General features: G+C 41.8%; 1 protein-coding gene across 1 annotated transcript in view; it reads left to right on the forward strand.

The window, feature by feature from the left end:
• The window catches only part of ccdc43 (coiled-coil domain containing 43), a 78,008-nt gene that overhangs the window by 48,794 nt on the left and 6,000 nt on the right, over nt 1-23,214 (forward strand). The window contains exon 4 of the mRNA XM_063037679.1: nt 18,771-18,826. Within this exon, the coding sequence (XP_062893749.1) occupies nt 18,771-18,826 (56 nt within the window). The remainder of the gene's footprint in view (nt 1-18,770; nt 18,827-23,214) is intronic.

The raw sequence follows: 23,214 nt of genomic DNA on the forward strand, positions 1-23,214 counted from the left end.
GCCAGAGAGTGGCGGTGGATAACTGTTTGTCAGATTGGAGGCCGGTGACTAGTGGTGTGCCTCAGGGATCTGTACTGGGTCCAATGTTGTTTGTCATATATATTAATGATCTAGATGATGGGGTGGTAAATTGGATGAGTAAGTATACAGATGATACTAAGATAGGTGGAGTTGTGGATAATGAAGTAGGTTTTCATAGGCCAGTTTGAAGAGTGGGCTGAAAGATGGCAGATGGAGTTTAATGCTGATAAATGTGAGGTGATACATTTTGGTAGGGCTAATCAAAATAGGACATACATGGTAAATGGTAGGGCATTGAAGAATGCAGTAGAACAGAGGGATCTAGGAATAATGGTGCATAATTCCCTGAAGGTGGAATCTCATGTGGATAGGGAGGTGAAGAAAGCTTTTGGTATGCTGGCCTTTATAAATCAGAGCATTGAGTATAGGAGTTGGGATGTATTGTTGAAATTGTACAAGGCACTGGTGAGGCCAAATTTGGAGTATTGTGTACAGTTTTGGTCACCGAATTATAGGAAAGATGTCAACAAAGTAGAGAGAGTACAGAGAAGATTTACTAGAATGTTACCTGGGTTTCATCACCTCAGTTACAGAGAAAGTTTGAACAAGTTGGGTCTTTATTCTTTGGAACGTAGAAGGTTGAGGGGGGACTTGATAGAGGTATTTAAAATTATGAGGGGGATAGATAGAGTTGACGTGGATAGGCTTTTTCCATTGAGAGTGGGGGAGATTCAAACAAGAGGACATGAGTTGAGAGTTAAAGGGCAAAAGTTTAGGGGTAACATGAGGGGGAACTTCTTTACTCAGAGAGTGGTAGCTGTGTGGAACGAGCTTCCAGCAGAAGTGGTTGAGGCAGGTTCGATGTTGTAGTTTAAAGTTAAATTGGATAGATATATGGACAGGAAAGGAATGGAGGGTTATGGGCTGAGTGCAGGTGGGTGGGACTAGGTGAGAGTAAGAGTTCGGCACGGACTAGAAGGGCCGAGATGGCCTGTTTCCATGCTGTAATCAGGTAGGCAAGAAATGGATCCCAGATGGCCAAAAATTTTTTAACTGAATTGGTTCTCAAGAGCCTAAGTTTCTCCATCTGTATGACTGAGATCATATCAACCATCCATCTCCAAAAGGAAGGGGGAGAGGGTGATTTCCATTCCCTCAGGTTAAGTCTTTTGGCAACAATCATCCCCAGCATCAGAGACTGTTGTATGGCTGCAGGGAAACAAATAGTAGATTGCGAGCAGCCAAATATAGCGAGACCAGCTTCCAAGGGGAAGGATCTTTTATCGGCCTCTGAGTACTAGTTGAATATTTTGGACTAAATTCCAGTCAGTAATTGTCGAAATGAAAAGGTGTGTGACAACGTGGCTTCCGTCCCTTGGCATCTATCACACATTGGCGAGACAGAAGGGTAAATCCTGTGCAATCTAAGTTCAGAGTAATGGAGACGGTGGACAACTTTAAACTGGATCAGTTGGTGCCTGCTGTTAACAGAGCAAGCCTGTATCATAGACAAACACTTATTCCAGGCAGCTTCAGATAATTCAATGCCCAACTCCTCTCTCCAGGCGTCTCTAATCTTCACAGTAGACGCTACAGAGCAATTATCAAACAAACGTACAAACTTAGAAACGAGATGCCTGGAGTCAGGAGGGTTCTTTAAAATATCAACAAACATATGTTTCCCTGGAAGGATTTCAAAATTACAAATCTTAGATTGAATATAGTGTCTAATTTGTAAGTAACGAAAAAAGTGCGAATGAGGCAGCTCAAATTTCTCTTTCAGCAGACTAAATGTTGCAAACCGTCCCTCTATGTACAGGTCTTCAATAGAAACTAGACCCTTCTCCCTCCAAGCATGGTAGGTTTTATCCGACCATGAGGGTAGAAAGGAGTTATTGAAACAGATTGGTGTTTGTACAGAGGTCTCTGGTAAATTCAGAATGCTCCTAATCTGATTTAGAATTCTGACGGAAGTTTTCAAAACAAAACTCAAACTTTTTGAAGTCCCAGGCCTCTGTAACTTGGAGAACAGCATGGTTGGCAAGGAGGAATTGACATTAGCTTTCCCATGATCAGCATATATAGTATTGAGGAGGCATCTGACGCTGGAAAAAGAGGACCTACCCGGGACAAATCCTGTCTGATCAGGATGAATGATAGATGACAAATGCTTATTTAGTCAGTTAGCCAACATTTTAGTAATTACCTTTCTATCAAAATTCTGGAGTGCAATGGGCCTATAGCAGGCCGGGTCTGTTTCCTCTTTACCTTTCTTTAAAGTGAGGGAAATGTTAGCCTCGTACAATGTCCTAGGCAAGGCTTTATCTCTCTCAGAGCAAGATATCATTCTGAGGAGAAGTGGGGCAAGGATATCACAGAATTTCTTATAAAATTCACAGCCAAATCCACCTGGTCCTGCAGCCTTGCTGGACAGAAAAGACTTAATGGCAGAGGTTATTTCTTCCAATGTGAAGTCAGATTCTAAGTCCTCCCTAGCAGTGTCACTAAGTTTCGACATTACAAGAGAATCAAAGAAGTCATTCAAATCAGATTGAGTGGCATTGCATTTAGAGGTGTAGAGTTCACTGTAAAATTCTTTAAAACAATCATTTATCTCCTTGGGGTTAGTTAACAGGGTACCCACCCTCGATCTAATGCAATGAATTGACCTTCGGGCCTGGGCGCCCCTGAGCTGCCGCGCCAGGAGCCCCTCAGGCTTGTCCCCCATTTCGAAATGCTTTTGTCTTAATTTTAAGAGGAGATTATTTATTTCACTACCCAAGATACAATTGTACTCATATTTAAGCTTCATTATTTTATTATAATCTTTAGAGGATTTCGAAGCCTGGTATGTCGCTTCAAGGGTTGGGAGAGTATTCTCAATCTCTAATAATCGCCCTTCTCTCTCCCTCTTAGCAGTGGATTCATATGAAATTATATACCCACGAATTACAACTTTTAATGTCTCCCAGAGTGTGGAATCTGACACCTCGCCGTTATCGTTAATTTCTATAAAACCTTTTAATCTGGTGGTGATATATTCTATAAATTTCTTACCGATAGATTCATTTGGAAAGGGAGAGATTTAGGGACATTGTCAAGGAGCTATGGTCAGAAATTAATCTATTATGATATTTTGTATTGGTAACACGAGATATTAAATGAGAGTCAACCAAAAAATAGTCTATTCTACTATAAGATTTGTGAACATGAGAATAATAAGAATAATCCTTGTCGGTGGCATGTTGAACTCGCCAAATATCTACTAAATTCCTAGATGTAATCAAATTATTTAGGACCTGCACTGTCACAATATTTGAGGGCGGGCTGGAGGACAACCTACCTAAATATGGATCCAGGTAGCAATTCAAGTGACTGCTGATTATTATATTTGAATACTGGCATCCGGAAGTAAATCAAAAACTTTCCTAAAAAAAATTTGGCTTGTCTGTGTTTGGACCATAGATATTAAGGAAGGTTAGCGGAAACGAATTAATGGTGCCAGAGATTATAATAAACCTGCCGAGAGGATCTGTGGTCATGGAAGTGAGTTGAAATGGAATATTCTTCCTAAAGAGGATAGCCACACCACGGGCATGAGAAGTAATTGGTGACTGGTAAACCTGCGATATCCAGCTAGACCTCAATCTGCGTTGCTCAGTTACCTTGATATGGGTTTCCTGTAGAAAAATCACATCTGCAGATAGAGATTTGAGATGTCTAAAAACTTTATCCCTCGTAACAACATGACCAAGGCCCTTAACATTCCACGAGATTATTGTAATATCTTTACCCCCTAGCTGCGTTCTACCGCAAGGCCTTTGCATATGAGAATAAAAGAAGAGATTATTAGAGTTGAGCACAAACATAGTAAACAATGCAAAATAACTGGCAGCCTCATAAGAACACAACATACACAAAAAAAGGCATGTCTGAGCTAGAAACAAAAACAACACACACCCTAACCCACCCCCCTTCGTGTCTCCCTAAACCAGACACATAGCTCCCTATTTCCATCCCAAAAGGAGCTGCTGGGCAGGTAACTAACATTACACAATTATCACAAACCCCCTCTCCGAGAAAATTTATAACAAATTATATAATACGTTAAACAAATGCTTTTAGGGCTGGGGAGAGTTAACATAGAAAACATAGAAAATAGGTGCAGGAGTAGGCCATTCGGCCCTTCGAGCCTGCACCGCCATTTATTATGATAATGGCTGATCATCCAACTCAGAACCCTGCACCAGCCTTCCCTCCATACCCTCTGATCCCCCTAGCCACAAGGGCCATATCTAACTCCCTCTTAAATATAGCCAATGAACTGGCCTCAACTGTTTCCTGTGGCAGAGAATTCCACAGATTCACCACTCTCTGTGTGAAGAAGTTTTTCCTAATCTCAGTCCTAAAAGGCTTCACCTTTATCCTCAAACTGTGACCCCTCGTTCTGGATTTCCCCAACATGGGGAACAATCTTCCTGCATCTAGCCTGTCCAATCCCTTTAGGATTTTATACGTTTCAATCAGATCCCCCCTCAATCTTCTAAATTCCAACGAGTACAAGCCTAGTTCATCCAGTCTTTCTTCATATGAAAGTCCTGCCATCCCAGGAATCAATCTGGTGAACCTTCTTTGTACTCCCTCTATGGCAAGGATGTCTTTCCTCAGATTAAGGGACCAAAACTGCACACAATACTCCAGGTGTGGTCTCACCAAGGCCTTGTACAACTGCAGTAGTACCTCCCTGCTCCTGTACTCGAATCCTCTTGCTATAAATGCCAGCATACCATTCGCCTTTTTCACTGCCTGCTGTACCTGCATGCCCACTTTCAATGACTGGTGTATAATGACACCCAGGTCTCGTTGCACCTCCCCTTTTCCTAATCGGCCACCATTCAGATAGTAATCTGTTTTCCTATTTTTGCCACCAAAGTGGATAACTTCACATTTATCCACATTAAATTGCATCTGCCATGAATTTGCCCACTCACCCAACCTATCCAAGTCACCCTGCATCCTCTGAGCATCCTCCTCACAGCTAACACTGCCGCCCAGCTTCGTGTCATCCGCAAACTTGGAGATGCTGTATTTAATTCCCTCATCCAAGTCATTAATATATATTGCAAACAACTGGGGTCCCAGCACTGAGCCTTGCGGTACCCCACTAGTCACTGCCTGCCATTCTGAAAAGGTCCCGTTTATTCCCACTCTTTGCTTCCTGTCTGCTAACCAATTCTCTATCCACATCAATACCTTACCCCCAATACCGTGTGCTTTAAGTTTGCACATCTCCTGTGTGGGACCTTGTCAAAAGCCTTTTGAAAATCCAAATATACCACATCCACTGGTTCTCCCCTATCCACTCTACTAGTTACATCCTCAAAAAATTCTATGAGATTCGTCAGACATGATTTTCCTTTCACAAATCCATGCTGAATTTGTCCGGTGATTTCACCGCTTTCCAAATGTGCTGTTATCACATCTTTGATAACTGATTCCAGCAGTTTCCCCACCACCGACATTAGGCTAACCGGTCTATAATTCCCCGGTTTCTCTCTCCATCCTTTTTTAAAAAGTGGGGTTACATTAGCCACCCTCCAATTCTCAGGAACTAGTCCAGAATCTAATGAGTTTTGAAAAGTTATCACTAATGCATCCACTATTTCTTGGGCTACTTCCTTAAGCACTCTGGGATGCAGACCATCTGGCCCTGGGGATTTATCTGCCTTTAATCCCTTCAATTTACCTAACACCACTTCCCTACTAACATGTATTTCGCTCAGTTCCTCCATCTCACTGGACCCTCTGTCCCCTACTATTTCTGGAAGATTATTTATGTCCTCCTTAGTGAAGACAGAACCAAAGTAATTATTCAATTGGTCTGCCATGTCCTTGCTCCCCATAATCAATTCACCTGTTTCTGTCTGTAGGGGACCTACATTTGTCTTTACCAGTCTTTTCCTTTTTACATATCTATAAAAGCTTTTACAGTCAGTTTTTATGTTCCCTGCCAGTTTTTTCTCATAATCTTTTTTCCCCTTCCTAATTAAGCCCTTTGCCCTCCTCTGCTGAACTCTGAATTTCTCTCAGTCCTCAGGTGAGCCACTTTTTCTGGCTAATTTGTATGCTTCTTCTTTGGAATTGATACTATCCCTAATTTCTCTTGTCAGCCACGGGTGCACTACCTTCCTTGATTTATTCTTTTGCCAAACTGGGATGAACAATTGTTGTAGTTCATCCATGCAATCTTTAAATGCTTGCCATTGCATATCCACCGTCAACCCTTTAAGTGTCATTTGCCAGTCTATCTTAGCTAATTCACGTCTCATACCTTCAGAGTTACCCTTCTTTAAGTTCAGAACCTTTGTTTCTGAATTAACTATGAGTTATCCAATGTCCGCACCTGAAGCTGAACACTCATGACACCAACTCAAATTTAACCCTTATAATAACAAAAATATTTAGAACATTCTCTGCAATTAAATCCCAGTGCGACATACAGCATTGCAAAACTATATATAACAAGCAAGTCCCTCCCCGTATCCCAACATGGAAACCGGCACAAATATAAGATGAATAAACAGTGTCAATATATCTACTCCCTTTTGCGTGCATTATTCCTTTCGAAGAATTGTGCTGCTTCTATCAGATTGTGATATACTTTAGGCGCTTTTCCATCTTGATGATAAATATAGAGTCTAGCTGGATACCGCAGGGTGTGCTTGATTCCTCCATCATGCAGAGTTTGCAGTACATCACGAAAGGCACGACGTTGAGTCATCACCTCTTTAGTGTACAGGTTTCCCCCGCCATCCGAAGGTAGAGCGTTCCTATGAAACGGTTCGTAAGCCGAAATGGCGTAAAGCGAAGAAGCAATTACCATTTATTTATATGGGAAAAATTTGTGAGCGTTCGCAGACCCAAAAATAACCTACCAAATCATGCCAAACAACACATAAAACCTAAAATAACAGTAACACATAGTAAAAGCAGGAATGATATGACAAATACACAGCCTATATAAAGTAGAAATACTTTTCCACAATCATTACTGAACTATTCTCTGTAGCGAAAATCTCACGCAAGCGCCGTCAGCAGAAAATCTCACGCAAGCGCTGTTGGCAAAAACACGGCGCAAGCGCTCTCCAGTAACCTTTAAGCTATGAAGCTGCCAAATCATACCAAATAACACGTAAAAATACACAGCTGATATAAAGTAGATATAATGTATGTACAGTGTAGTATCACTTACTGGAATTGGGAAAACAGCACCGAGCACACTGATGATGGTGTGTCAGACTGAGTCGTCGCAGGTTGGCTGGTGCAGTGGCCCCCCACCCTCCAGGCTGCTGAGCGATACATTGCCGCGAAGAACACAGGGTTCCAGCAGTAACCGGGAGGTACACAGCACATCTTTAAGAAAAAAGCCGAAACAAACATGCTAATTAATTAGGTGCTGCCCGTAATTGTCGGCGCAGATCAGTGCCGATTTCCGATTGCGTCGTCTTTGATCTGGGCCGACAATTACGTGTCGGCGGCACCTAATTAATTAGCATGTTTATTTCGGCCTTTTTCTTAAAGATGTGCTGTGTGCCTCCCAGCTAGCTTTGCATTCTCAGCGAATCGGTATCTGTCCATGGCCTGGGTGTTGGGGTGGTGGGACACTAGGGTGTCATCTCGTCGCCTGTTTCCATTAGAGCAGGCAGCTCATCTTCTTCTATCTCTGCCTGCCTCGATGTTGAAGGTCAAGGTTCGTCGTCTGCTGTGGCTGATGTGGAAGGCTTGCTTGACTGCTGAGCCTCACGCATTTTTCTATCACACAGTTCTTTAATAAGGACTCAAACCATCCTGCAAATATCCCCTAAACCGACGTACCCTTTCAAAATTAAAGTCGTACTTTATCATTACTCATTCGATTTCGATTGTTATCCTTTTTTCTTCCAATTGCATCCGCTCTTCATCTGTCAGTTCTTGGTGATGGGATGCCAAAACCTCTTCAACATCATGTTCGTCAGCTTCCACAAGCCATACTCATGTTGTACTTACTTCGTTCACCACGATCAAAGCGCTTAATTATGGCTAGTTTTACGCTAAGTGTAACACCTTTACGAGCTCTTTCAGGCTTTTCCGATACCATAGAACTCATCTTGCAAACGGCTGCTCACAGGCACGTGTTAAAGCAATGCAGTTCCGAACCCGGGGGAGAGCGGCTGCTCGGGGCGCGCTGAATTTTTTTTTCCTAACAGTGAAAACACCTTCTGAAAGCGAAAATAGGGTACCAATATAGGTCTTTTGTAACAGTGAGGTTTCGTAAAGCGAACGTTCGAAAAGCGGGGGACACCTGTATTCCGGGAAGATCAAGACCTTATTTCCCTTGTACTCCATGGGTTGTAGCCTGCTGCAGCGCAGGATCAGCTCTTTCACTTGAAAGTGATGGATACGTGCCAAGATGGTGCGCGGCTTAGTGCCAGCAGCCGGCTTCAGCTACAGAGAGCGATGCGTGCGATTGACTTTAACCAGATACGGGAAATGCTCTTCCCCGAGCAACTTGGGAATCAGTCTGGAAACAAATTCAGTAGGTTTACCATCCTCCTCGCCCTCTTGTATCCCTACAATCTTAATATTATGTCTCTGGGAATGAGACTCTAAGTCATGCACTTTAGCTTCAAGCTGGCTATTTTGTCTCATTAGCTTTGAATACTTAGCTTCAAGCTCTTGCACGCATGTTTCAAGGTCACTGGTGGTTAGTTCTTGATTAGCCACACGGGCTTGTAGGTCAGCCTGGGAGGCCACAAGCGCATGAAACTTGGTCTCAAAAACATCAAAGCGGTCGTTAATGCCGCGCAGAACTGACTCAGAAATCTCCTGACCTAATTCCTTGCACATGGCGTTAAGTTTTATCCGGCGGTATCTCAAAAGCAGAGAATTTCTTTACTGACCCGTTGTTAACACTAACTTTGATAGTTTGGCAGTTGGTGGTCTTGGCTTTATTTGCCTTTGGCATTTTCAAACTTTTCCAGACACTTAGTTTAGACATACACTGTTGGCCTATGAATGAATAAAACACGGTATAATAGTAATTTTATCAAGGCCTTGGAGAGGAGCACTGACCAAACACATCTAATCCATACGCATGCGGACTAGCACCCCCCCCCCGCCTGTACTTTGGTAGTTGAAATAAATTTGCGACTATTTTCTAAACTGGGGGAAAATCCAGGAATCTGGTAGTCAGAGGGACTTGGGAGTCCTTGTTCAGAACACCCTGAAGGTTAACTTGCAGGTTGAGTCGATGGTGAGGAAGGCAAATGCCACGTTAGCATTCATTTCAAGAGGTCTAGAATACAAGAGCAAGGATTTATAAGGTACTGGTGAGGCCTGACCCTGAGTATTGTGAACAGTTTTGGGCCCCTCGTCTTAGAAAAGTTGCGCTGGTATTGGAGAGGGTCCAGCAGAGGTTCACAAGGATGATTCCAGGAATGAAGGGGTTATCATACAAGGTACATTTGATGGCTCTGGGTCTGTACTTGTTGGAATTTTTAAGGATGAGGGGTGATCTCATTGAAACCTTTTGAATATTGAAAGGCCTAGACAGAGTAGATGAGGAAAGGATGTTTCCCATGGTGGGAGAGTCTTGGACAAGAGGGCACAGCCTCAGGATAGAGGGGCACCCTTTCAAAACAGAGATGTGAAGAAATTTCTTCAGCCAAGGGGTGGTGAATATGTGGAATTTGTTGCCACATACAGCTGTGGAGGCCAGGTCGTTGGGTGTATTTAAGGCAGAGATTGATAGGTTCTTGATTGGACACGGCATCAAAGATTACGGGGAGAAGGCCAGGAACTGGGGTTGAGGAGGAGATAGAAAAAAAGGATCAGCCAGGATTGAATGGCGGACAAACTCGATGGGCCAAATGGCCTAATTCTGCTCCTATGTCTTATGGTCTTATTTGTCTTCTCCAGATAGTCATAAAATATAGAAACCATAGAAGTAGTTGAAAGAAAGACATCAATCTCCCCCACACACGAGAAGAAAAAGTAACAAAAACTCGGAAACCCCACCCCTCCCTCGCACAGATCACCCACATGGAGAAGCAGCAGCATGAACCCCAGCCAGCCAATCAGCAACAAGAAAGAATGGGTGAGAGCACAAAAAGAAACATAGAGCTGAAAGAGGCCAACATGAGCTACAGTTAGTTTGAACTACAGTCCTATCCATAAATCTCAGAATTTCTATAACATCTCTGAGAGCATCGGGTCCCAGCGGCCCCTCCGAGGGAAGCTACACGAACCAGCGGCCTCTCCAAGAACCTCTTGCTCTCCTCCGCATTCGCCTAGATGTTTCAATCTTCCTGGACGTTTTAATCGGTGTGAAATGTAGTCGGTCATGGCCCCTCATCTCATCTCTGAACTTCTCCTTGTGGTAGCTGGTGCTCGCAATTTTCTCCTGGAGTTTTCTTGGGAAGACTGAGCGTTAGTTCACTCGACTGAACTACAGTCTGTAAGTCACGGGCTCTAACAGTTTCAAAAACAAAATTAAGATGAAAAGAATAAGTAGAAGACAAAGATAAACTGAAATGGTTGACTATCTCAAAGATGTCGCCCGAGGAATCATTCGCTGGCGCTATCTTGACCAGTTGGTGGAGATCATGGAAAGTGAAAATCTGACAGCATAAATTTAGGAAATTTTGATTTTCTTTTGAAACAGAATGGAACAGTGAACCTGTTGTCCTAATAAAAGGTGCATAATTAACTGGAAAATTAACTATAATGCTGTATGAGGAGTGATTGATAAGTTCGTGGCCAAAGGTAGAAGGAGTCAATCTTAGAAAACCCAGCACATTTATTTTTCAACATAGTCCCCTCCTACATGTACACACTTAGTCCAGCGGTTATGGAGCATACGGATCCCTTCTTTGTAGACGTCAGTGTCTTGGACCTCCAGAAAGTGGTCCACAGCAGGAGTGATTGATAAGTTCGTGGCCTAAGGTAGAAGGAGATGAGTTATTAACTTCAAACTTTCTGCATAATCACTCAAAGAGTTGAACTGCACATGCATGTAACAAGAGATGTATAACTCATCTCCTTTTCTGGTTGGCTGTCGGTGACTAGTGGTGTTCCTTGGGTCAGTATTGGGACCACAATTTTTCACACTGTCATTTAGATAATGGAATTGATGGTTTTGTGGCAAAGTTTACGGATGATACAAAGATAGGTGGAGGGGTAGGTAGTGCTGAGGAAGCAATGTGATTGCAGCAGGACTTAGACAAATTGGAAGAATGGGCAAAAAAGTGGCAGATGGAATACAGCATTGGGAAATGTATGATGATGTATTTTAGTAAAAGGAACAATAGTGCAGACTATTATTTAAATAGGGCGAAGGCTCAAACAGCAGAGGTGCAGAGGGACTTAGGAGTCCTCGTGCAAGTCTCCAGGACAGTTAATTACAGATTGAGTCTGTAGTAAAGAAGGCAAATAGAATGTTGGCATTTATTTCAAGGGGAATAGAATATAAAAGCAAGGAGCTAAAGAAATTTGACCTGTCCCCTAAAACCCTCACTAATTTTTATAGATGCACCATAGAAAGCATTCTCCTAGGGTGCATCACAACCTGGTATGGAAGTTGTCCTGTCCAAGACCGGAAGAAGCTGCAGAAGATCGCGAACACAGCCTAGCACATCACACAAACCAATCTTCTGTCCTTGGACTTACTTTACACCGCACGCTGTTGGAGCAATACTGCCAGGATAATCAAGGACACGACCCACCCAGCCAACACACTTTTCGTCCCTCTTCCCTCCGGGAGAAGGCTCAGGAGCTTGAAGACTCATCCGGCCAGGTATGGGAACAGCTTCTTTCCAACTGTGATAAGACTGCTGAACGGACCCTGACCCGAATCTGGGCCGTACCATCCAAATATCCGGACCTGCCTCTTGGTTTTTTTGCACTACCTTACTTCCCAAAGACAAAGAAGCAGAAGTCGGCCATTCAGCCCATATAGTCTGCTCCACCATTTTATCATGAGCTGATCCATTCTCCCATTATATTAGTTGTCTGAATCTTCTGAAAATATTCCCTTTTCTGGTAACTTTTTAATGTCGGTAACATTAGAACTGCTGTCACTTCTAACAATGAGTTGTGCAGTATTTATATAGATTAATTGTAGAGTCATATTTCCATACAGTTTTGAAATTCGGGTGCAGCTACAAATGTAGAGTAAGCAAACTTGGGAAAATTAGTTATGTTTATGGTAGATGTTTACTTGTTCCAGTGACAACATTATACCTTTGTTCTGTTATGAGTTAATAGTGATATGCTAGTATATATTGCAGGACTCTTGTAATTTTGTTGGTCAGTGCATCAAAATAGTTTTGAAAACCTTATGTGTAGCAGTATTTTTTTTTTCATTTTTATCTTCTTAATAAGATCATGTACAGTAGTAAAGCACAGTACAGCATTCCAGCAATCCATAAGGTTGAAATTCGAAGTAGAATTTTATGAAACTAAGAAAACCTAGCCATAAAGCTGAGCCACTCGATGGGTTTCCGGTGACATCATCGTTCAGAATGGCAGCTTAAATCAATAGCTCCTTTGGAAAAACGGATATTTTGCCCCGTTAATCCATCAAATATAAGATCTTTCGAAAATATCTGAATTGATAAGGGGGGCAAGAATGGGGAAAAAGAATGGAGATTTAAAAAGCAGCACTGCGGAGCCTATGGAAGAGCGAGGTGCAGCACGCAGCTCTCCTACACGTGCTCGTGGCGGTGAAGCTGATGATGGGCCTCACGCAGGTGAAACGGCAAATATGATAAGGATTTTGGAAGAAATAAGGGAAGTCCAAAAAGATATAAAGCAGCAACTTAATGATATAAAGTCAGAGCTCGCCAATGTCAATTAGAAAATAGCGGTGGCAGAGACTCGAATTGAGAAGGTGGAAGATCGCGTGCAAAATGTGGAACAGATACTAAGTAAGACAATAAAAATATTAAATCAACAGGACAGTAAATTGCTTGACCAGGAGGGAAGATCGCGACGGAAAAATATCAAGATTTATAATGTTCCCGAAGGAGCGGAGGGATTGTCGATGATGGACTTTGTAGACAAGCTGCTGCGGGAAGTGCTGGAGATTCCCCAGACCATGGTGATTGAAATTGAGAGCGCACATCGTTCACTCGTCCCGAGGCCTTCTGGAGACAGAGAAAGTAAACCGCGCTCAATGGTACTTAGATTCCTTCGATTCAAGAGCAAGAAGGAGATTCTATGAAGAGCCTGAGGTAAGAAGAGGGTGTTTTGGAACGGGAAGTTAATATACTTCGATCATGATTACCCCCCCAGCGGTACTACAGAAACGGAAGGAATATTCCGAAGCAAAACGAATATCAAAGCAAGAAAAGATTAAATTCCAAACCCTGTACCCTGCTCAACTGAGGGTATTTTACCAAGAAGGGATACGACTATATCAGATGGTGGAAGAGGCGACTAAGACATGAAGAACAGAGGACTGCCCATTAGCGTGGTCAAAGTTTGGCTAACTTTAAAAGTGCTGATAAACTAAACGGAAGCAAAAAATAGATGGTGATATACCTATCTCGAGAAATACGTATTATGATGTGGATTTTATATTACTCAATTTTTAAAAATTCATTCATTCATTCCCTTTTTCCCCACCTAAGTGAGAATATATACATGGGAGGAATACACAGGGAAATCATTTCTGTGTAACGGACATAGATTTTTTTACTTACTTTTATAGGTACTGCAGCAGGGGCCCTCAACTCACAGATAGGAGGGGCTATCCCCCACGGCTAGATGTTTCTTCCAGCTCAACTCAGGGTCATCTAGAGACCCCAGCCGTGGAATCCCACCTTAGTTACCTTTTTTTTTTAAATTATTCGCGTTTCTTGGCTCTTATTTGTTCAGGGAGTAGATCGATTAAGTTATATTCTGCAAATTTCAATGATATACTGACAGATAAATACACATGGTTAAGGACAAAGTAAAATTCATTTCTTTTAATGTCAATGGGCTGTTAAATCCAATCAAACGCAGTAAAATTCTATCAAAAATGAAAAAGAACAAGCCCATGTAGTACATTTGCAGGAAACTCACTTAAGTGATAATGAGCATGGAAAATTAAAGAGAATGGGCTTCACTAATTTGTTTTTCTCCTCATATAAATCAGGACATAAAAGAGGAGTTGCTATTCTCATCTCAAGTAAGCTAAATTTTGAAAAAGTATTCGAAATGGGAGATAAGGCGGGCAGATATATTCTGGTAAGGGGGAATATAGATTGAAATCCAGTTACTTTATTGAATGTATACGCACCCCCAGGAAGTGATATTAGTTTCTTCCAGAAAATTACTAATATTATGGTAACGGAAACAGAAGGTCTCTTGATATGTGGGGGAGACTTAAATTTACAATTAAAACCAAAGTTAGACTCTTCCAATAGAAAAACCTATGAAACAAAATCCTTCCATAAGAAAGTTAACACACTTTTTGAGGATGTTGGTCTAATTGATATATGGAGGGACCTTTTCCCCGACAGAAGGGATTACACTCATTATTCTGCACCCGCCCCCCCCCCCATTCTGTATATACAAGAATAGACTATTTCATAACATTTGGAAAAGACGAAGACAAAATAAACACCTGTGGAATTGGGACAATAGATGTAAGTGACCATGCACCTATATATTTATCTGTTGATTTTGACCTACAACCAAAGAATACTATTTGGAAACTAAATTCAACTCTACTCAATGATCCCTATTTTAAGAAACAAATTAAAAAAGAAATTGTTTTGTACTTAGAATTCAATGATAATGGAGAGGATTCACCTCCCTTTCTATGGGATACTCTGAAGGCTGTCTTAAGAGGGAAAATTATAGCGATATCTTCATATAAGGAAAAAATAAGGAATAGAACATTAGAGGAATTACAAAATAAGCTGAAGGAACTAGGAAAAAAAACACAAATTGAGTTTGGCACACCGTACACTAGAGGAAATTTTTAAAATTAGGAATGAAATTAATAGTTTGGCTACACAAGAAATTAGAAAAAATTTACTGTTTCTGAAACAGAGACACTATGAAAGTGGATCTAAATCTATGAAAATACTGGCGTGGAAACTGAAAAAAAAATAGCAGAAAATACAATTCATAGAATTAGGGATCCAAGAACAAAAGTGATAAAAAAAAATAAGCTAAGTGAAATTCAAGAAGTTTTTGAAATGTTTTACAAAACTGTATTCCAAACTTCCAGGAGGAAGCATAACCCAAATTGACACCTTGCTGAATTCTTTAGAGTTACCCACTTTAAGCGAAGAACAAAATAGAACGATGACTGCTGACACAACTGAAGCTGAACTAAAAACTGCAATTAGTAGGCTTAAATTAAGCAAGTCACCATGATCAGATGGATATACGGCAGAGTGGTATAAAGAGTTTAGAAATGAGTTAATTCCTGTTTTACTCCCCACACTGAACTGGGCCCTAAGAAAGGCGCAAATGTCACCCAGCTGGAAGGAAGCGATAATCTCAGCTATACTGAAAGAAGGCAGGATAAAATGGAATGTGGGTCATTTAGACCAATATCTGTTCTTAATGTGGATTATAGAATATTTACCTCCATCATGGCCAAATGATTAGAAGAGTTTCTACCCACACTGGTACATAATGATCAGACAGGTTTTATACAACAACGCCAAACACAAGACAATATACAAACCACACTTCACATTATGGGTCATATAAAAAAAATGAAGTTGAAGCAATAGTGATAAGCGTGGATGCTGAAAAGGCATTTGATTTGGTTAATTGGAATTTTCTTTACAGAGTTTTACATAGATTTGGTCTACATGACACAATTAAAACTATACAGGCACTATATGACAATCCTACTGCTAGGATTAAATTCAATGGATATTTATCTAACAGTTTTACCCTAGAAAGGGGCACAAGACAGGGTTGTGCATGGTCACCGCTACTCTTCGCATTACATCAGACAAAATGAAGATATCAGGGAAATTACTATTAAAGGGACAGAGCATAAATTGGCCTGTTACACAGATGACATTTTGATCTATCTAGGACAACCAACTCTTTACCTAAATTGATGCAATCCTTTGAACAATATGGTCAATTATCAGGATACAAGATCAACATAGATAAAACCCAATTACTTTCATATAACTATAGCTCACCAAGAGAAATTGAAAGTAGATATCCTTGGGCATGGCAAACAGAGTCCGTCAAATATTTGGGCATCATTATGCCAAAAGATTTGGCAAAATTATCAGAATGCAATTATCAGCCTATATATAAAAAAAATTAAGGAAGATATAACAAGATGGAACCTAATTCCTTTTCTTGGTCTCAGTTCAAGGATTGAATCTATTAAAGTGAATATACTGCCCAGACTGCTATATCTCTTTCAGACCCTACCAACAGAGATTAACCAAAATCAATTCAATGAATGGAACAAGATGCTATCAAGATATATATGGCAAGTTAAATGGCTTAGGGTTCGTCTCAAAAGTTTGCAATTAGCCAAGGAAAAGGGGAGGATGGGGCCTACCTTCTCTTAGAGATTGTTATTTTGCAGCACAGTTGAGAGCTGTGATATGCTGGTGCAACCCATCATACGACGCTCAATGGAAAAACATTGAGGAGAGGATACTTTCTATCCCCATACAGGCAATTTTGGCTGATAACAACCTACAAAGTTACATAAATAATATTGACAACCCGTGGGTGAAATGGACTCTTAAAATATGGAAAACTATTATAAGGCATCCGTTAGTCTTGCGAGACCATGGATCTGCGCCTGGAAAGTCTTCACTCTCCAGGGTGCGGGCCTGGGCAAGGTTGTATGGAAGACCAGCAGTTGCCCATGCTGGTCTCCCCTCTCCACGACACCAATGTTGTCCAAGGGAAGGGCATTAGGACCCATACAGCTTGGCACCAGTGTCGCTGCAGAGCAATGTGTGATGAAGTACCTTGCTCAAGGACACAACACATTCCCACAGCTGGGGCTCGAACTCACGACCTTCAGGTTGCTAGTCCAATGCCTTAACCACTTGACTATTATAAAAGATTATAAACTAGAGAGAGACATTGCAATTCTTGAATGGTGTGCATATGACTCGGATTTTACGCCGAATAAACTGGATGCTAGATTTAAGGACTGGACAGCTAAAGGAATAACAGCTATTTGCAATATAATGAAAGAAGGAACACTGTTCAGTTTTGAAATGCTCAAAGAGAAACACTTATTAGAAAAACAAGACCTTTACCGGTATTTGCAGATGCGACAGTATGTTAATAGGACGGTTAAAAATGTAACCAAGGCAAGTACATGTCTGATAGAGCTATTTAGAAAAGCATATAATTCAGACAACAGAACTGTAGAATAATTTCAAGTGTTTATAAGGGTTTGTCAAATCTTAAAACACATTCGACTTCATACATTAAAACAAAATGGGAGAAGGAAGGAGGGATAATAATATCTGAGGAAGACTGGACAATAATATGGAGATATCAATGTAAGTGTACCAGTTCACAGAAATAGAGGGAGTTCGGGTGGAAAAACTTGATAAGATATCTTATTACACCCTCTCAGAAATCCCATTATAATAGTAACTCCCCTGTTTGCTGGAGAAATTGTGGAAATCAAAATGCAAACCATTATCATATTTTCCAGGAATGCCCCGTTATTAAAGACTATTGGAGTGGGATACATAATGCCCTACAAGACATCTTTAAATGTGAAATACCCTTAGAAAGTGAGACCATACATTTTGAGTATATACCTCAAGAATGGTTGAAAAGAGATAAATATTTAATGAATATACTGCTGGTGGCTGGTAAAAAGACCCTTACCAGGAAATGGTTATCACAGGAGAGCCCAACTTTAAACGCATGGATGGAAATTACAATGGACATTTACAAAATGAAGAAGATAACAGCATCTGTTAATCATAAGTTGGAACAATTTTATTCATACTGGAAAAAATGGTTTAACTACATGACACCTCATAGGCCTGATTTTATTCTCATGAATCAATATATTGTTAAAAAAAAAGATCACTCCCTACTTTGTACATAGTTTTCTCCTTTTGCTTGTTCTTTCCTCTCCTTTAAGTGTATACCTCAGATAAATATTATATGATATATGTACAGTATCTGAAATACATCTTATAGAAATGTTTGATGATGAAATTCAATTTAAAAAATTACAAAAAAACTCAGCCACTCAACCAAACAATTCAAGGTTTCCTATGTCACGAACAGTTACTGAAGTGTGATAACGTACATTATCTGCATCAATCAATTTTTGTAACAATTTAGTGAGATTGCTAAATTCTACCAAACATTTTGTTGACTAAATTGAATTAATATTGATCAAGCTAATATCCTGTGTATCATTTGATTTAATGAAGCTACATTTAGTTGTAGTATATTGTCCAGGAGTAATTTGTCTGCAAGCTAATTCATTTAGTCACTTTGTGTGATCTATTTCATTTTTTTCAATGAAAATATTGCATTTGTTTTCTCCTTGCAAATTCTACATGTAACATTTTGGAGCTCAAAATGTAGGAGTGGATCCAATCAGTCTTATTGTAAATGCCCTTTGCATTCAATTGTTGTGTTATATCTGAAATGACTTACCAAACAAATGCTAGAATGCACCAGTTCTTGTTTTATTTGTTTTTCACAGCTTAAACATTTAATTTCTTTAACTGAAACACTGAAGATGAAGCGGGACATGGAGGAAATGGATCATTTAATTTTGATAGTGATAAGTGTATCCTTTTTCTAACACATTTTGGTGTATGATTTCTTAAAGTAATTTAATCAAATATTTTGTGCTTGTAACATTTCAAAATACTGCAGTTATGCTGTTTATGATAAATTTGTTGCATGCTTCTTCAGATTTCTGTGGAGCATTTTAAGAATATTTTTATTGCTTTTATTTACTTTTTGTGATTTTTGTCGAGTGTCAGTTTAAAATAGTTTTCATTTTAAGTTGAAACAGGATCAGAAGGGGAGTGGAAGTGAGCTTCAACTGTAATCTCAGCAAAACTATTTACATTTCCATTAAAAAAAATTGTGTCCATGTAATTATTAATTATAGGCCATTCTAGAACATTTAACCAAAAGAAATGGAAACAGGAGTAAACCACCTAGGCCCAAAGCCAGCCCTACCATTCAATACATTCATGGCTAATTTATGCCAGCCTCAACTCCTCTTCTGTGTCAATTCCCCAGAACCCTCAAATGCTTGATCTTTCAAGTAAAGAGTGAGTTACTGTTTGAAGTAGTGAGTGAGAGAGTGACATCTTGTGCAGGACGGGAGTCATTTGAAAACCAGAAGTCTTGTTTGCAGTATCTAATTGAAGTAGTGAGAGAATGACATCTTGCAGAACGGGAACCATTTGAAAACTTCAGCTCTCGTCAGGGGAGTGAGCCTTATTTGAGCCAATAAAAAGAAAGGATGTGCAAGCAGAGCAGCTATTGTTGACAGGGTGAGTGTTGGAGTGGTCAGGCCTTGGCTCAACAGGCTTGGGCAAACACAGGTGGAGGGTCTAAGTAAGTTTTCCAGTAAGTTTCCTTTTTTGTTAGTACATAGATAATGGGAATGGGTCGAGAGTTAGTGTAATCCTTGTGTGACTTGGAACATTCAGAAACCTCCAGTCTCCCTGATGACGTCATCTGCATAAAGTGCACTGAGCTGCAGCTCTTCAGAGATCATGTAAAGGTCAAAGACCTTCGGGAGAATGAGGAGATGATAGGAGCTACAGGGAGGTAGTCACTCTAAGTTGTAGGAGGTAGTTACTAGGGTGACTGTCAAGAGAGCAAAAGGGAATCGACAGCCAGTGCAGAATATCCCTTGTACCGTTTCCCTCAATAATAACTATGCCGTTTTGGATAGAGTTGGGGTGTGGTGGGGGGAAGAAGACGGAGACGGAGTGAACAGGTGAAGGGAAGGTGGGGAGAAAAGGACTGCAGTAGTGATGAGGGATTCCATCATTAGGGGAGCAATCAGGAGATTCTGCGGGTGCAACAGAGACACCCAGATGGCAGGTTGCCTCCCGGGTGCCAGGGGCAGGGATGTTTTGGATTGGGTCCACAGCATTCTGAAAGAGAAGGGTGAACAGCTGGAAGTCGTGGTAAACACTGGTAACAACGATACAAGCAGGAAGTGAGAGGAGGACATGAATCGAGAATAAAGGGGCTCCCAGGGCAGGACTTCCAGGGGAGTAATCTCTGGATACCTACCTGTGCCATGCACCAGTGAGGGTAAAAATAGGATGACTTGGCAGATGAATGCATGGCTGAAATACTGGTGCAGGGGGCAGGATTGCATATTTCTGAATCATTGGGATCTCTTCTATAGGAGCTACAGGCAGGTAGTCACTCTGGGGCCTGGGGAGACAGATAAGTGGGTAACAGTCAGGAGAGGGAAGGGCAGGAGTCAGATGGTAGAGAGTACCCCAGTGGCTGTCCCCCTTAACAATAAGTACTCCTGTTTGAGTACTGTTGGGGGAGACGGCCTACCTGGGGGAAGCAACAGTGGTCGCGTCTCTAGCACAGAGTCTGGCCCTGTGGTTCAGAAGGGTAGGGAAAGGAAGAAGATGGCAGCAGTGATAGGGGACTCTAAAGTTAGGGGGTCAGACAGGAAAGAAACACGGATGGTAGCTTGCCTCCCAGGTGCCAGGGTCCAGGATGTTTCTGATCGCGTCCACAATATCCTGAAGTGGGAAGGAGAACAGCCAGAGGTCGTGGTACATATTGGTACCAACGACATAGGTAGGAAAAAGGAGGAGGTCCTGAAAGCAGACTACAAGGAGTTAGGAAGGAAGCTGAGAAGCAGGACCACAATGGTAGTCATCTCGGGATTACTGCCTGTGCCACGTGACAGTGAGTATAGGAATAGAATGAGGTGGAGGATAAATGCGTGGCTGAGGGATTGGAGTAGGGGGCAGGGATTCAGATTTCTGGATCATTGGGACCACTTCTGGGGCAGGTGTGACCTGTACAAAAAGGACGGGTTGCACTTGAATCCCAGGGGGACCAATATCCTGGTGGGGAGGTTTGCTAAGGGTATTGGGGAGAGTTTAAACTAGAATTGCTGGGGTGTGGGAATCGAACTGAAGAGACGGAGGAAGGGGCTGTTGGCTCACAAATAGAGAAAGCTTGGAGACAGTGCGAAAGGAAAGATAGGCAGGTGATAGAGAAGGGACACGCTCAGACCGATGGTTTGAGATGTGTCTATTTTAATGCGAGGAGTATTATGAACAAAGTGGATGAGCTTAGAGCGTGGATCAGTACTTAGAGCTATGATGTGGTGGCCATTACAGAGACTTGGATGGTGCAGGGGCAGGAATGGCTACTTAAAGTGCCAGACTTTAGATGTTTCAGAAAGGACAGAGAGGGAGGTAAAAGAGGTGGGGGCGTGGCACTGTTGATAGGAGATAGTGTCACGGCTGCAGAAAAGGAGGAAGTCATGGAGGGGTTGTCTACGGAGTCTCTGTGGGTGCAGGTTAGGAATAGGAAGGGGTCAGTAACTATTGGGTGTTTTTTATAGGCCGCCCAATAGTAACAGGGACATCAAAGAGCATGTAGGGAGACAGATTAAACATAGAAACATAGAAAACATACATCACAATATAGGCCTTTCGGCCCGCAAAGCTGTGCCGAACATCTCCCTACCTTCGAACTACCTTGGCCTTACCCATAGCCCTCTATTTTTCGAAGCTCCGTGCAGCCATCCAGGAGTTGTTTAAAAGACCCTATCATTTCCGCCTCCACCACCACCACTGGCAGCCTATTCCACGCACTCACCACACTGCGTTAAAAAAACTCACCCCGGACATCTCCTCTGTACCTACTTCCAAGCACCTTAAAACTATATCCTCGTGAGGTGCTTCATTTTGGTAGGTCAAATATGATGGCAGGATTTAGCATTAATGATAAGACTCTTGGCAGTGTGGAGGATCAGAGGGATCTTGGGATCTGAGTCCATAGGACACTCAAAGCTGCTACACAGGTTGACTCTGTGGTTAAGAAAGCATACGGTGTATTGGCCTTCATCAACCGTGGAATTGAATTTAAGAGCTGAGAGGTAATGTTGCAGCTATATAGGACCCTGGTCAGACCCCACTTGGAGTACTGTGCTCAGTTCTGGTCACCTCACTATAGGAAGGATGTGGAAACCATAGAAAGGGTGCAGACGAGATTTACAAGGATGTTGCCTGGATTGGGGAGCATGCCTTATGAGAATAGGCTGAGTCAAGCCTTTTCTCCTTGGAGCGACGGAGGATGAGAGGTGACCTGATAGAGGTGTGTAAGATGATGACAGGCATTGATCGTGTGGATAGTCAGAGGCTTTTTCCCAGGGCTGAAATGGCTAGCATGAGAGGGCACAGTTTTAAAGTGCTTGGAAGTAGGTACAGAGGAGATGTTGGGGGTAAGTTTTTTTACTCAGAGAGTGGTGAGTGCGGTGAATGGGCTGCCAGTGGCAGTGGTGGAGGTGGAAATAATAGGGTCTTTTAAGAGATTCCTGGATGGATACATGGAGCGTAGAAAAATAGAGGACTATGGATAAGCCGAGGTAGTTCCAAGGGAAGTACATGTTCGGCACAGCTTTGTGGGCCGAAGGGCCTGTATTGTGTTGTAGGTTTTCTATGTTCTGGGGAAGGTGTGACCCGTACAGAAAGGACAGGTTATACCAGAACCCTTGGGGGACCAATATTTTTGCGGTCGGGTTTTCTAGAGCTGTTGGGGTGGGTTTAAACTAATTTGGCAGGAGGATGGGAACTGCAATGATAAGGGTGAGGATGGGGCAGCTGGTATATAAGTGTTTTATAAGACTGTGAGGAAGGACAGGCAAATGACAGGGCAAAATTACAGTTAGTGGAGTGAGTTGCAGTGTAACGGGGACAAAATCGAAAAGGGTGAATACAGGACAAGGTGTTATATTTCAATGCCTGCAGTATACAGAATAAGGCAGATGACCTTGTAGTGTGAGTTGGAGATTGGCGGGTATGACATAAGACATGGGAGCAGAATTAGACAATTCATCCCATCGAGTCTGCTCCACCATTCCATCATGGCTGATCCTGTATCCCACAACCTCACACACCCGCCTTCTCGCCATATCTTTTGATGCCCTGACCGATCAGGAAATGA

The sequence above is a fragment of the Mobula hypostoma genome, chromosome X1 (genome assembly GCF_963921235.1).
Source record: "Mobula hypostoma chromosome X1, sMobHyp1.1, whole genome shotgun sequence".
NCBI lineage: Eukaryota > Metazoa > Chordata > Chondrichthyes > Myliobatiformes > Myliobatidae > Mobula > Mobula hypostoma.